This window comes from Pavona decussata, unplaced genomic scaffold (assembly GCF_977016875.1).
Source record: "Pavona decussata unplaced genomic scaffold, jaPavDecu1.1 SCAFFOLD_381, whole genome shotgun sequence".
NCBI classification, from domain to species: Eukaryota; Metazoa; Cnidaria; class Anthozoa; order Scleractinia; family Agariciidae; genus Pavona; species Pavona decussata.
In genome coordinates, this window is record NW_028145755.1 from 176,424 (window position 1) to 192,500 (window position 16,077).

The 16,077-nt window shown below is 38.5% G+C and overlaps 2 protein-coding genes across 2 annotated transcripts; both read right to left on the reverse strand.

Moving 5' to 3' along the window:
* Positions 1-533: 533 nt before the first annotated feature.
* LOC146451916 (uncharacterized) lies at positions 534-10,052 on the reverse strand. The gene is made up of 10 exons (XM_085098397.1): positions 9,857-10,052; positions 7,889-8,005; positions 6,925-7,021; positions 6,788-6,827; positions 6,197-6,291; positions 5,975-6,073; positions 5,359-5,444; positions 4,538-4,571; positions 3,506-3,656; positions 534-2,718 (listed from the first exon to the last, which is right to left on the reverse strand). Exons 1-10 carry the CDS (start codon positions 9,910-9,912, stop codon positions 1,217-1,219), a joined length of 2,277 nt encoding a protein of 758 aa, XP_084954523.1. The 5' UTR covers positions 9,913-10,052; the 3' UTR covers positions 534-1,216.
* Positions 10,053-11,118: 1,066 nt separating this feature from the next.
* Positions 11,119-15,924, reverse strand: LOC146451917 (uncharacterized). The gene is made up of 6 exons (XM_085098310.1): positions 15,650-15,924; positions 15,492-15,554; positions 15,303-15,373; positions 13,438-13,497; positions 12,937-12,986; positions 11,119-11,800 (listed from the first exon to the last, which is right to left on the reverse strand). The coding sequence occupies exons 1-6, from the start codon at positions 15,810-15,812 to the stop codon at positions 11,695-11,697; spliced, it is 513 nt and encodes a 170-aa protein (XP_084954436.1). The 5' UTR covers positions 15,813-15,924; the 3' UTR covers positions 11,119-11,694.
* Between the last annotated feature and the right edge of the window lie 153 nt (positions 15,925-16,077).

Sequence of the window (16,077 nt, forward strand, 5' to 3'; positions counted from 1 at the left end):
AGGGGGAGGGGAGGGTGCCGTAACAAGTTTAGACAATTGGAAATTCAAGTTACGATCATACAGTGAAGAGAAGACTCAATCAGGGGCACCCAATAGGAGTTTTCTCTCAGATCCTTTGAAACGCTATTTTAGGCTATCTGGAGTGCCTTTAAAGCTCTGTAGATTCATTTAAAGCTGCGCTATATAGTTTTTATCTGTTCGGTCATTCTAGGGCCAAAACTTGAGTCTTTTCGAAATTACTAGGGCATTTTTGTCCATTTCCCAAAAAACTGAGGGGTCTTAGGTCTTATTTCCTTTCCGAAAGTCTTAGCTGACCTTTTTTCGGTACCCGAAACGACATTTTTATCAATCCGAAAACACCAGGCCTTAAATTTCCCATATCACGAAAGTTCGAGGCGAAAATTATTTTGAGAAAATTGTAGGGGATTAAGGGCCTTCCGAACAGATAATTTACCGAAACGATCCGTTGGGTGCTCCTGACTCAATGGTGCTGTTATACAGTTGGTGACTAAACCATACCACGCTAAGATATATAGAGCATTCGCTTTCTGTTTTAATCCCAAATATATAATATATACAATCGGCGAATAACTGATGTAACTACATTTTCTAAATACTCTATGTAAGTAAACGTTTTGCACATCTAGCTACTGAAAAATACACTTATTCTCATGCAAACTCGTCAACTCTTTTACGCTTTCAGAGTTCGGATTCATGTCAACTCTCACTCGTATGCGACTTCTAAGTAATCTCTGCGACTCTTCACATTGTACTCTTCCTCTTTCGTTCTTGTATCCGCTCATGCGCGCTTCAAAGCGCTTGAAATCTCCGGCTTCAACTCAGTACTGAGCCATTTGCCTACTTACTTCTATACACTCTCATAACCAAGTACTCTCGATTTCGTCCGTCCTCAGCATAACTAATCACGTTTTCGCTTAGATGATTTGTTTGTCGTAAACAAGTTCAACCTGCGCAGCAATCGTTTCTATAGGTATCTTTATATTTTCCGCATCTTCGTCACGCGAGAGTCGGTACCAAGGACTAAACAATGTCCAGCTCTGGTTTCCCTTGTAACATTTTGAAACAGCGTTTGTTCCTTCAAACGTTATAGTTTTCGAAATCAACACAGTTTACACGAGCATTGTAAGCCAGCTGCCAGAAGGAGGGCGTGCAAAGTGCTATCAAACGATCCCACTTGTGAGTTTTGGCTCCAACTTCATTTCAGTGCGTGGACCTCTGCCTCAGCCAAAGCATTTTCGTTTTCGTGTTTGGTTTTATTCAAATTGGCGCTGTAAGTCTCATTAGCTGCATCTTCCTCACTAGAGCTTAAACCCGATCCAAAGTCATTATTCTCAATACTGTCCTCGTCAAATCCCTCCTCACCCTCCCCCTGTTCCTTCTCCTCCTCGTCCAATTCACATTGAGTCAATCGGCCTGTGGTCGAGGCTAGTTCCCAGGCCAGGTCGGTCAAGGTCGCGCGGTCAGCCTCGTCTTGGTCCGCTCTCAGCTCATCTTGAGAAGATCGAGCGCAGATTTGTTCTAAGAACTCATCATCGCTGTCATCCGACCAGTTAAAGACTGGCGGGTTGGAGCTGAGAGTGAGAGGAGAAACCGTGGAGACGCGGTGGATTAGGCTGTAGCCCTCATAGCCATTGGGCAAGTTTGGTTGTGCTTTCAAAAAATCCACAATTCCAAAGTCATGAATCTTAGCATCATACTCGAGATCAGACGTAACTGGCAAAGCTATGGTAGAGGATTTAGAGTCTGGTCTGTCATCGCGGCTTTTGGCTGACATGCCGGGTTCACGCAAGAGAGGGATTATAGGCCGGGGGCTTTCCTGACGCACTCCACTGGCGCTTCTTTCTTCCTGCTTTCCCTCCAGCTCTCGTTTTTTACTTTCTTCACTCTCAGTAACACTCTCGTGCGGTTTCCAGACGTTCTGTGACAACAGGCCTTTGCTGAGATTTTCAGGTTTAACTGAAGCCGGCCCAAAGGCTGTCACTCTTTGCTGAGACGTTCTCCCTGAAGCCAGTGAATCATCCTTAACACCCGCAAGGAAAAAATCTGCTAAACCAACATGGCGGGGCTGGGGACTCCACACCCTTTCCAGGCCATCGTTAACATAGGACTTCTTGGCCACGCCCTGTCCCAGATTAGAATCAGCTCCCGTGACCCCTACCCTTGATGAGCGATCTGAGGCGGGACTCGTATAAGACATTAGGGACACACTGTCAGCTTCAAAATGTCCAGAGGGGGTCATACACAAAATACTGACCTTCCCGGAGCGTGAGACGGGCCTCCCCTGGGGTGGGGTGTGTGTGTCCTCCTCCTCTACAATACAAGCAGTTGTCTCCTCCACACTTGGATCTTCGTCATTCAACTCTTCAATCGACACCACACCTTTGGAAAGGTGGACAGTCTCTGCAGCGTGAGGTCTTTTCTTGTTTGGTGCTCCAAGACTTTGGAAGATTTCTCTGTAGTTTGTTCCCACCTCGTTTTCAGATTCATTCTGAGGAGTACTGTCTGATGTCATTTGTTTTGTGCCCTTGTTTTTACCTTCCTTGCCCGGTGTGAGTTGTGAAATGAAGTTTGGATCGCCATGATGCTTCTTCAATAACACGCGGTCAAGGTAACTAAGACACTTGTTTGGCCCAAAGGTTAGTTTGACCTCCAGCTGTTTCTGTGGCTCAGGAGTGGTGCTTGTCTCACAAGTATTACCTGTAGTCACAATCAAAACAGTACACCATTAGCATAACTCCTCTCGGTAGCAAACAAGACAAGAACATGAGAAATACTCCGAAATTATTTTGAAAAATGTCACACAAAAAAATTAACAATACAGTGGAACCCCGCCTTACGACTACCTCGTTCTTACACCCACCTTTTTGTGCCCCGAACAAATTAAAAGTCCAGTCATTTCCTTAGTTTTACAATCTCGTTAATCCGACCACTCCGTTATTACGACCACATTTTCACAGCCCGAAGGTGGTCGCATTAACTGGGTTCTACTTTATCACAAGAACTTTGCAGTACTCATTTGCTTTCATTAGCGAACACTTCTGCAAGTTTTGTTGCAAACCACTTAGTGTGTGGCAAAACCCACGGGAATGCTCGCTGCACTGACTGTTAGCTTTTATATGAATGACAATACTACACTCAAATATTTTATTCCAAAACCGTAAAGGGGGAAATTCTCTAGTACAACTGAAGGGCTGAGAGGAATTGGAACCACAAGGATTAGAACGTTAAACTTTCTTTTTTTTCCTATTCTCCTTCAGATTCCGTCGCTTGTGATCAAGTATGAACCAGTTGATTGGAATCGGAAGCGCCAGAAGCCCCAATAAAAAAATGTCATGACACCATTTTCCTAACTGACAGCTCCTTTTAATCTATGCATCCTGTGAATACAATCACACGTTGATGGTGCAATTACTGTCCCATTTCACATTCATTCAAAGCTCAACAATTTCAGTCAATAAACCTCTAAAATTTAAAAGTTACATACTTTTGTTGTCTGTTGGGTTCGTCCACATCTTTTCTTCTTTACCAGCATTTCTCCACTCCATTAGTGCTTGGGCAAAGGACTGCGCACTTTCTTCTTCATTATATGAGCCTTCTAAAAGGGCTCCACCATGCTGTCTTGTGGAATCACCAAACTATGTACAAAATAGAAAAAAACAGTGCAGCATTGTTAACATCATGACGTTATAATGACAACCTCTATTCACCCTTGCTCTGTGGTTATAGCGGAGCGATTTGTTTATCATTGACAGGAAATTACTGTTTAACAGTTTCTAAAATCAGCATCATCATCATCATCATCACCACCATCACCATCACCATCACCATCACCATCACCATCACCATCATTATTATGATTATGATTATTTTGTTTTTTAATTTAACTGATTTTACATATAAGTTATTTAATTTTAAAGTTGGTATAATATCTTTACAGATTTTACTGACCTAAGTTACGTAAATGTAAATGGATGGTCACACTGACAGACTTTCTCCCTGGACTTAAAAACATGCTAGGAGAGTAAGTGCCTGGCAACTTCCACATGGAATGTTCACACTTAAAGGGGCAGTATCATGGGAGATTTCATGATTTTTGGCCAAAATTTACTAAATTTAAACTTTGAATACAGTGTTAATTAATTTCTCAATCGCTAATTTAAAGAAATATTAATAGTGATTCTAAGACATAGGGTTGAACCAAAATATAGTACAACCGGCGATATTTAGTGCGTTACAACAGCGAAATTTGAAAATGTCCGCCAGACGTTTTCAAATTTGAACCCCTCTCTATCTTGGTCATCTGCTGGCGAAAATATCCGTGGATAGTTTCTTTGCATTCTGATAGTCTTTTAATGGAATTTTGTCATTATATCTTGGCTGCTATCAACCGAACAGCGTCTTTCCGATTTTCAATGTGTTACTAAAAATACCATGATACTGCCCCTTTAAGAATGCCTGAGCTGCATTCTTTACAACTACACATCTGACTCTAGCAAGAAAGGATAAGCAATCTTACCTGTGGGGACTTTGCTTGAGCTTGGCTAGTCATCCTGTAAGCAAAAAATAAGAAGTTTTAAATTGTAGCTCTAACCCAACAAACAACAGCACATCTTTACAGGGTTTCCACTGGGACGTTACAAAAACATGACAGTGACGGCAATGAGAATGTCAAGAAAGCAAAAGGCTTAATGAGCTAAGCAATGGCTTTGTAGGTGCGTTAAAAATAGCAAATTTCTTTAACAACCACTGCAAGACAGTGAAGCCAAATAACCAAATTCAATTTTTTTGAGGAGAACATGGGCACACAGTGAATTATTCATTCTCTTTCTGGACTTGAATGCTGTTGCTATTACTAATCATGTTCCTGTATTATTCGTTTCCATTGTGCAAGTTGAATGGATTGTAATAATCACAAAGTCAATCAGATAACATAGAATAGGACATCTATTTTTAAGTGACATTTTCATTGGCATTGCCATCATCGTCTCATAAGGTCCCTAACAAAAATTCCCTGACTTTCCCCTAATTTTTTGCTGACCACAATATTTAAGACAAATCCTCTGGCAATGAAGCCAGCAACAAGGATACCAAAATATTTTTTGAAGCAGCATAAAAATAATTTTTGCGTAGACAAAAAATCTTTCACAAACCATATGGCTGGCCAAAAATATAATATTTACCCTTTCTTTTCATTGACTGAATTTGGAATTTCCTTGAGTTGACGAAAATTCCCTTACTTTTTCTGGCCTTGAAAAAAATCTGTTTTCTCGGTCTTTTCCCTGTGGCAACCTTAGTCATTCACATCTCAAAACAGTTAACAATCGAACATTACTTTACCTTGTGACATTTTTGGAAGGTGATAATTCAGGCTTGCTGTAATTGGCAGTGCTTATGTCTTTTTGCTGTAGTTGTGCTGATTCATACTAAACAAAAAAACAAAAATAGTATTATGTTACTTCCCTTAGTTAAAAATAACATATTGCAATTAGCAATGCAATACTACCAAAACTGACTGTTTGATTGCAGCTATGGCACATGATGTATTATTGTCCACAACGTTACTGTCAAATAGAATAATGTTGTCAAATCATTGATCATGTTGTGTCTCAGCTAAACGTGAACTGCAACTTGTTGTGCATCTGTTACCTGCAATGTTGTGCCACCTTTTAGACTAACAGACAGACAGACTTAAAACAAGACACAAGTCATTATCTACACGACAAAACATGCCAAACTGGAGTAAAGTTGACATGACAATTCATGATATGTTTGGTTTATCAACAACTGACGAAGGGCTAAAACTTGAAGTGTCAGCACTCAAAATCTTTTTATGGTGGCCAAGTTACCTTAAGTTATCAACTACGTTAATAAACCAAACATTTGTTTTTAATCCCCACCAAAGCAGCACCACAGTTTCATTAGAAACTAATCCCCTTATCCATTTGTCACATACCTGTTCAATAGACTGTGTACTGTGTTTCTTGAGTGCTCCCTTTTGATGAAAAGACATGAAGCAACTCACGCAGTACTTCTCGGAACATTCCACGCACACCTGTGAGCACCAACAAAGTCAAACATTAACAAGCTCAAAGATCATTCACATTGTACCATGTAAAATGCTCAAACATCAAACAATACTCGAGAAAAGACATAAATACATGTAAAATAATCTTACCAATGTTGCTTTGGTCCTCTCACACTGTCCGCAACCTGAAGAACCAAGATCGTCTGGTTGTTGAGCCCTTGGTGTTGTCTTCTTTTTGTAAGACTCTGAAATAAATATATCATGGGTTATTGAAATAATACATTGTGGAATTCTGAATGTAAGCCCTGGGGTTAAATTCAATTCAAGTACTTCTGGGGTATCTTATTCACAAGGAGGCCTCGGGGAGAGCTTAATTTTCCCAGGAGAAGCTTATAACTGGAAGGAATTTTGCATTTGAAAATAGAGCCTGAAATACACTCAACATAATTATTTTAGCACAACTAACCCCATACTTCACATACTTAACATACTTCAGTTAGGGAGAAAGGGAGTGATATATTTGAAATTTTATGGCATTGTCAGTTAGATAGGTTATGAGAAAATCTCAGAATTGTATAAAACAAAGCCATTGTCTTCATCATGCACTATCAGGCTGTCACAAGGATACAATGAAGTGTACAGGAAGTTGTTTCTGCACAAGATAACAAAAAATAGGGACAGCTGAGGTTTTAGTTAAGAGCAGTCTAGGGTACTTTGTTGTTTGTTTTTAAAAATACTCACGTAAAGGTTCATCGCCAAGAATTTTGATTTTTCTTTGAGGCTGCAAATGGTGAAAATAAGAATTTTAATCAATCTTAAGTCCTAAAGCAGAAACAAAAGGAGAACAATCCATCTTGACAGCATTCAGGTTTTCTTACTTTATCAGTTTTGGAGCTTTTCTTCTTAAGCACATCCTGGGCATGACTGTTCAGTGGTCCAGCCTTTCCAGATGCCCATCTTGTTCCACCAAGCTTCCTGTGGACAAAAATTAACCCTTTGACCTCTAACATCAAAATGTGCCTTCTCCTAACTGCTCTCCACATAATTCTTAAAATGCTAGTTGCATGTAACTTTTTTCCAAAGTATGCTCATGGAGTTATGAAAGTGATTCTTCTTTGTTCACGAACAGTTTGAAAATTATAATATTTTGTCAAAATTTATGTTAGAATTGATGAAAATTTAAACTTTGCTTATAGAGTCCTAAAGTGATGATGTCATAAAAACTAAATTTATGAAATTATGGGATTTTTTCATATGATTGGAAAGAGCATGATGAAAAATGCCTACTTGCCAAAAATCAGCTTCTTATTGCGATCTGGGGTCGAGATATTAGCTCTGTTATGCCCCGATAACTCCATACAAATCGCAAAACCCCAAATCGCAATAAGATGCTAATTTTTGGCAAGTAGGCATTTTTCATCATGCTCTTTCCAATCATATGAAAAAATCCCATAATTTCAAAAATTCAAATATCTGTGACGTCACACTTTAGGACTATATTTGGGCTCTTACTCTTGTGTGCTCTGAACAGCTCACAGGCTCTTAAAACTCTAGGTATTACTCTACCAAATCAGGTTTTCATTGGGGATGGCCTAAGAATTGAACTATGACCCCAAGTTCAGGAGTAGAACTTGAGCCACAATGGTGGGATTCCTGGCTAAGACAACCACCTGGCAATTATGGCATCTGTTTTGGTTTAAATGAAAGCTTACAAACCCCTAAGAACCCTGTCATATTGTATGTCTGACTCAACAAGCCAGTTAACATCACCAATTTGTCAAGATTCATTTGTGATTAGATAAGCTGGTTTCACAGATGAGTACAACATTTTAATAATCTTACTCTCTTTCTTCCTTTTCTTTGAACATTTGTTCCTTCAGAGTTCGTATCCTCTCCTCCATTTTCTTGGTTTCAATCTCTAGTTGTTGGGCATTACTAGTTTTAAGCTGTTTTACAGCCCTGTAAAACAATGCAATTTTTTCCTGTTAGTGACAAATTTAAAGTAATGTTTAAAACATGAGCAGCAGTGTTTTATCAGGATTTAAAACCAAGATGCGAAGCCGAGTGGTTTTAGACCCGATAGGACATGTGCTGCGAGTTTTTTGAATGGCTTCAAAAACATTCCTGGAAAAGCGTGTGTCAAGAGAGTTCATAACAATGACGCTTTTGTGAACGTTGGAAATTAGCATACGAGAAAAACATTAAACACCGCATACTAATAAGGAGGAGGTTTTACTGGGTTTTAAAACCACTGCACATGCTGTTTTATCGACAATTTGATAGGTCAATGGGCTTATGAATTATTAATGAGTTGTTGAAACCTCTGCTAATCTTGTACCCAGATCTTCTCACTCTTTGGGAGAGAACATGATTTGATTGTGGTAAAATCTGTTTTCATATGTGAGGAATGTGACACAAAGCACAACTGAGTGAGCATGGTCAACATTTGAAGAAAAAAGACTTGCTCATGAATTGCCCAAGATGGATTTCCAAGATAATCTTGTCGCTATAAAATTATGTCAGCAATATTCCATCTGCTGTATTCAGAAAAAATATCAATGATTTCAAGTTTCTGGGAAAGAAGAAAGCCACTGCCAAAGTTTTGCTGACAATGGCCGCCAAAGTGCGCACGCTGTACCTACGTGTACAAGTTTGAGTTGTATAAGTTAGATAATTTGCCAAGCAAAATTTTGCACAGAAAGATAACACTATGAAAATAATTGTACTTTTATAAGAACCTGTCACAATTTAATGAAACATTAAGTTTAAATCAATACAAGAAACCACTTTCACAGGAGGACAGCAGTGTCAACTGAAGATAGATTTATTGTAAGTCTATGTCTATTTATGTGCAAAGCAAAGATTTGAAAAGCCGCGTAAAATGGTTGACACGACTTGCATCTGACCATTTTCATTGACCAATCACATTGGAGAAGGTGATTGATTTTACTATTTCATTTTTTTTATTTTTATGTTTTCTCCTAAGACAAACACCTGGGTACGAGATAATCTCTACCATGTTTTTCACTAGGCTGGTCATCATCCCAAAGACTACTTGATAGATCTGACTTTCTATACAGACAGCATTTCAAATGCATAGTGCATTGTGAGATGTTTCTGAACACAATGTCAGCTGGCAGGAAGTGGTTAATTAGATTTCCTATTTAGTTTTCGGTTTCCTAGCCAACAAATATTAAATATTTGTCTAAAATAGTTTTCTCTTACAAGGTAATGTAAAAAGTGCTTTAAAGTCATGTTAGAAAATAAGGAAAATGTACATCACTTGAAACTACGAGGTTTAAGGGTATATTTATATCATTTATGTAGTAATTGATAAAATGAAGTTAAATATATATCGGTTCACAAAGGCAAATCGCAAGTCGACGTTTTTAAACATCATACTTACATCAAAATTGAATTACAAATCCCTTTCAAATAGGAATGGGCAGCAAATTAAGAAGTCAATTCCGCATCTTGCTTAAAATTGAACTAATAAAATCTTCTTTCAAATGATATGATCATCTAAGTTTCTGTAAAGAATTCTTAGTTTTAAGCATTGCCTACAAAATGTCAGGCTTAGCTTATACCTAATCGATTCTTGATATATATTCCAAAATTTTATAATAAGCATATTTATAATAAGGTGAAATCAAGATTTGCTCTAACAAAGACAAACCTTTGAAGGTCTAGTAGTGCTTAAAAAATTATTGTCCCGAGATTATAGTGAGCTGATCAAATCCTTTCGATTTAAGAATGAGATTTTGTAAAGCTCACGCCATTTTGCAAGGGTTTCTGTAAAATATCACCTACTTTTTTCTGGCCTTCACGTAAGAGGCGTCGTAGGACATCTTCGAGCCAGATGTCATTCCACTCAGCACAAATAAAAATTCAAAGGAGTTCGGATATTCTAAACAACTACCGCTCAAGCGATCACAGAAAGACGAAGCACCTCAGAGCATGGACATCACTTGTAATGTTTTGGGAGAAATGTCATGGCCGCCTAGTCACGTGACTAATGTGATGATACCATGACAACGAGGACACTGAAGGAAATGGCGGGAAACTCGCGTCGGAAAATTAAAATAAAAGTAAACACTTTATTTATTTACTTATTTATTTGCAGATTTGCCCATGGCAGGTTGACAGCTGATAATTTTATTTGTGGAAAGAAAAAAAGTTATATAGACACAATAAGAACAAAAAAAAGATATGATACAATACGGGCGAACAAACAAAAACTATGGAAAAAAACAAACAAAAAAAGTACCGTAAAAATAAAAGAGTTTATCTTCTTTCTCCCTCTCTCGCTCTTTCTTCCTCTCAGTCTAATCTCTTGATAAATATATATATATCTCTCTCTTCTTTCTTTTCTCTTTTTTTCTTACTTAACTTATATAACTTATATTATGTTACCACTATTTAATTCACTGTATGAACTTTTTTTTGCCATTAAATTGTAATAAAGATAAAGATAATTCAAGTGCAGGAGAGTTTATTTAAACGCAGGAAATTTACTCTGCGAAGGGAAAACCGGTGAACACTTTAATATATTTTGAAAGAGGAAAGGTCGTAATTTAACGACCAAACAAGCAAAATTTCGTGTCCATCACTTGCTCCATTTTCCTAGGTTTGCTAGCTTCGTTATTGTCCATGATCTTCATAACAGCGTTTCCCGGCAGCACACCCTGTGGTCGGGGTACCTATGCCAAGCAGGAGCATGAGCTCCTGTGCCAAGTTAATATGGCTGCTTGTTCTAAACTGACAGTATCGGGGAAAGACACATACATAACAAAGGCTGTTTGTCAGTTTTAGGGCTTTTTATCTGGATGAACAACTCATGTCCATGGAAGAGATGACCAAATAGAAAAACCTAGGATACGAATTACAGGGTTTGTTCGAAAGTGCATTGGTGGTTCCCTGCTAGCAGAGGTCTCTGACGGCTCTGCTAGCAGGGATAACTAAAATATATTGGGGCATAAAGAAACACGAGACTTCCACCGGAAAGGGAAAGCAGCGCAAGAGAAGCCTCTGGCACCCTGGGGAAAATAATAGACAAAAGAAGAAAAGCTGTAGACGTTATTTAATTTTATTTACAAGTATTTTAAAACATTTATTCACCAAACATCTGGTTTGCATTCCTCGCAAGCTAACACTATTATGGCAACCAACAGGATGCTGATATCGGTAAATTAAGCCGGCTGCAGAAGTTCCAGAAACATTTTAAAAGTATTTAAACTTTTTCACCAAACTTTGGGCTTAAGGGGAAGTATCATGGGGTTCTTGACCGCTTTTGTTAAAATGGTGAAGTAAGACCTTCATTTAGAGCAACGAGAGGAAAGAAATCGACTCAATTCTTGAAAAGTGATCTGTTCTAGCGCATTTTGGGAACAAAACTGCGAGAACCTAAAAAAAACGTTAGCCTAACATTTTTCAAGTTTCAATCCATTTCGACTTATTCTGCCTCTGGCCAGAGGCACTATAATCAACAGTTCTCTTGCATTGGGGTGATTATTTATAACAAAACTAGACAACAATAAATTATTGTTTAGTTGTTGTTGTTGTCATTTTTTTTTTTTTAGGAAAAAACATTTTTCGGTTTTGAAGTTGCACCAAATCCGTGTGATACTTTTCCTTTCAATAAATATGATCTAAAATTGCTGTGACTGCAGAACTTCTCTTTGTCTGAGAATTTCTTCAAATTTATCAAGCTCTGCCATAGCCTCTGCTGCTTCATCATCTGCTTCCCTGGAATCTCTAACAAAGGCAAGAAATATACAAACAACAGATAAATTTTATTTAACAAATTTGGTTTTTGATCAACTAAATTCACTTGATAATGTCATCTGGCCATTGTTAAGTCAAATCTCTTTACTGACTCACATCTCCTTACTGTGGCCAAATTACTTCTGATCATTTATTACACCCATTTTGAAATCACTGGTGATCCTTGCAATCTGATTGGCTCTCAACAGTGCAATTGCACCATTTTTTGCTCTAAATCGCATCCTTTCTTTAGCCTATCAAAATGGAAATGAAGTAACAAAAATAGAATATTAAAATTGACCATAAAACTCTGCGATTTCAAAATAGGTGTAATAAAGTGGTAATTGAGCTTTGAGTCGTGCAATTTTGGTCTGAAATCATACTTGTGATTTCAAATCAAACTCGCGCTGCGCGCTCGTTCGATTTTGAAATCACGCGTATGATTTCCGACCAAATTGCACTCCACTCAGTTCAATTACCATTATTAACTAGGTTGATAAAAACATTGAGGAGGGGCCCCTCCGATAGTGCCTCCTATAGTGCTCAGCGCTCGCCACGCACTTGCCTGAAAAATGCAAAAAAAAAACAATCCCTGTTCTGCAGGCCTAGAGACTAAGCATCTGATGGCTTTCCAAAAATGTTAGCTGGTCTTTATTTGCACTTTGTATGATGTATTTTCCCATCCAAAAACAAAAAGGATCAGTTTGTTTTATTGTTGTGAAAGTTTGAAGTGAGCAAAAGAAATAACTAGTTTTCTTCACAATTTAGTACAAATTTCTGACTCGGGTAAGGTCTTTCTGAACATCAGATATTCTGGCAAAAAGAACGGCTGATACAAAAAATCTTGTAATTTAAAATATACATTTATTTGATGTGTTTGTTTGGGGGGCAGGGGTGGGGAGGTAGGGCATACAAATTTTTCCCGGTACCCTCTGGAGTAGTGAGATTCTGCCAGGTATTCTTGTGATAAAAGGCATTGGCTTTCTGTAGTTAATGGCCAATGACTAGACAGTAGTAGGTACTTCTGAAGGGCTTTCAATTATGGATTCATTCAGACATTTAATTTGCCATGCAAGTTTCACTCTTGGAAAATTTCCTGATAGATTTTTGTCAAGTACTGCACTTACGAGATATCAAGAATTGGATCTTTAAACCGGCGATGTGATATTTCTTCTTTCTGTGAGGAAAAGACAAATAAAAAGTTGCCTACTAAGTCTGCACATTGACTCACAATAACTGTCAAAACATGAACGCAAGTATGAATGGTTAAATGATAAAAAAAATTCTGGCTTGGTCATTTTCAAGAAAATCTCAGGAATTTAACAGTGGTGTATGCACCTGCAGGGCCAGCCTCAAGGATAAAAGAAGAAGTAGAAAGAATGGTGAGGTTTCAGCATCAAACCCAGACCAAACCTTCAGCTGTAACCACTGGGCCAGGCCTTCCTGTCCTGAATTGGCCTTGTCAGCCATAAACGTGCTTGCAGTCGAGGTGGATCTCCCCCTTCATAGATCTTCATTTGCGAAGCCAAGCCATTGCTACAGTGGTTGCCCATGTCACGTCATGCCAAACTGCGATCATTTCTCACAAATTTTATGATTAATTCTGTTACTCTCTATCGAAAACTTACTTTTAATCTCTCAGCTTTTCTCTCTGCAAGTGTTTGCTGAGCTTCTTCTCTGAATGATTTCTGAAAGATATAAACAGAAGCAACTTGAACTGAAAGAGAAAGCCTTCTTCTTTCACTCCTCCCCTCCCCCTCCCCTTAATGAGAACAATAATGAGAACAGGAATAATGTGAATACATTAGAATAAAATTATTGCCATGGCTACCCCTCAGAACGTTTGTTTAACTTTTTGTTTTTCTCTCAGGGACCTCAAAATGTCGAACATGTGGGGCCATCAAAATAGGTGCCTTTCACCTTTCCCTTCATGAGAGCCCAGGGGGGTACTCCGGATTTTAAGTGACGGAATCATTGAAGGATTTTTTGGGGTTTGAAATTTGGCAAGATTCATGGTAGTGCCGCATATCCCGGCCGTGTCGTCATTCTACATAATGTTATAGTTGAAACAGAAGATGTTCTTGGGTGTCTTGAGTGTTGTCAGAATGACTACCAGATGCGGAAAACATAACTATGGATGATATGATGAATATTCAAATTCTAATGTTTTCATTTTTCTGTGTCATATCAGTAAATACTTTCTGAAAAGTTTTAATGCTCAGCAATTTGGCATGGGATTTTTTGGGGGGTTAATTTTTGGTGCAGGGATTTTTTTGGGTTTTGATTTTTGCCCCCATTCGATGATCCCCATCACTTGAAATCCGGAGTACCTGGCACCCTGGGCATAAGAACCACTCATACTCTGTCAAAGATTTGGCAGTATTTCCACACAGTTCCTGTATACATTGTTTATGCATACATTAGACTGTTCACTGTCTGGCATGCTTGTCGTGGTCGGATGCTTTGATTTGAGTGATTGGCTGCCATCTTGGTTTTTAGTTTTGGTGCTTTCCCCAGGTTGTACTCACCACTACAAATCAAGATGGCAACAGTTTCCAGAGCAGGAAAATGATCATTTCAGAAGATTGCAACAGTCCCAGGGGGGTACTCGGGTATATTAGTTACGGGGAGGTGCGAATGAGGCCAAATTTTGAAACCCCAAAAAGTCACGTCACGCTAAGGAAAACCCAAAAAAAGTCAACCAGCCAAAAACGTAACCCAAAAAAAGTCCAAATTTTTTAAGCATCAAAAACAATAAAAGTACAAAACACCAAGAGAATGCGAGATATTTCATGCATCCGACGTTATTCATTCCTCGTGCATCTGTCACAAAACTTTAGGCAGACTGCAGTCATTTTTCAAAGTCGAGCGCAATATATGTTTGTTCAGGAGAACCAAAAACGGGAACATCTTGTCTCTTTTTATATCACAAAATAAGGCTTTAAATACTCAAACGAGAACGAACTATGGTTACTCATCTAATACATCAAATTGTTTTCTGCTAATTAATAATAAAATGCTTGATGCACAAAAACTTGCATGTAAATTATCCACTTGCACCAGTCCTTTGCAAGTTTAATTGCAGACAGCTTGAATCACAGACAGACAGCCATTGTTTTGGTTAACTAGAAGCACTTAATCTTAAGGGCAAAAAAAGTCCACCAGAAAATTTCAAACCCAAAAAAAGTCCCAAGCCGAGAATTTCAAACCCAAAAAAGGTCTTCGCACATCCCCGTCACTAATATACCCGAGTACCCCCCCCCCCCCCCCCCCCTGGGGCAACAGTTCAATCAAAGCATACAATCTCGGATCTGGACAATCACATGGAAAAATAAGGGACTGTGAACAGCTGATGCATTCATTTTCTGACTCAAAGTCTATTCATGCTCACTATTTTTGTATGAAGGATAGATAGTGTGAAACAGTTGCTATGCAGTTTAATTTCAATGTTGTAGAAATTAAAATCCACCATCTACTCTCCACCAAAACTGACCATTTTTTGCACATAATCTGCTTCTTCTCTGTCTTTCCTTTTCTGTGCATCTTCCAAATGTCTCTCGAGCCCTGCAAAAACGTGCACCTCAATTTAATTGTCATATATTTACAAGATTTAATACTCTGTACTAAGCACGTGTACACGTCGAGCTATGAGTAACAACGACGTAGTTACAAGTCCACTTACTTGGATTATTTCCTTTTTCAATTAACTCTCTTTGAGTTTGAGTGGCGTTATTTAATGTCGTCGCTGAAGGAAATAACAAACGTCATTCAATAAAAAGAGTTTACGTTTCTCACAACACTTTCAGTCTAGAAATACAAAACCAACATACTGTTACCAACCATTCTGAACATGAGGCGCTGTTATTAAGCGGTGATTTATTCCACTGACAACTAATCTAGATGTTGGTTTAGGAGGAGGATTTATTGACTTCCAGAAAGCCTTAGCATTCTCGATAGTTTCTGCTGAGCTTCCAGAAAACGTCACTGTCAACATGTCCGCCATCTTGTTTTCTTTCGTTTCCAGGGACGCACGGCTACTAAGCAACTTTGCACAGCTTAACCAGGCTAATTCACAAATCACAGTTTTCAAAAAGCCACTGAGCTGCCATACAAATGCCCAGGACTGGTACTCCACATTTCAATTGGCTGGGATGATCGAACGGGGGCAAAAATCAAAACCCAAAACAATCCCTAGACCAAAAAATTAACCTAAAAATATCCCATGCCACATTTCCGAGCCTTAAAAATTTCCAGAAAGCATTAAACAA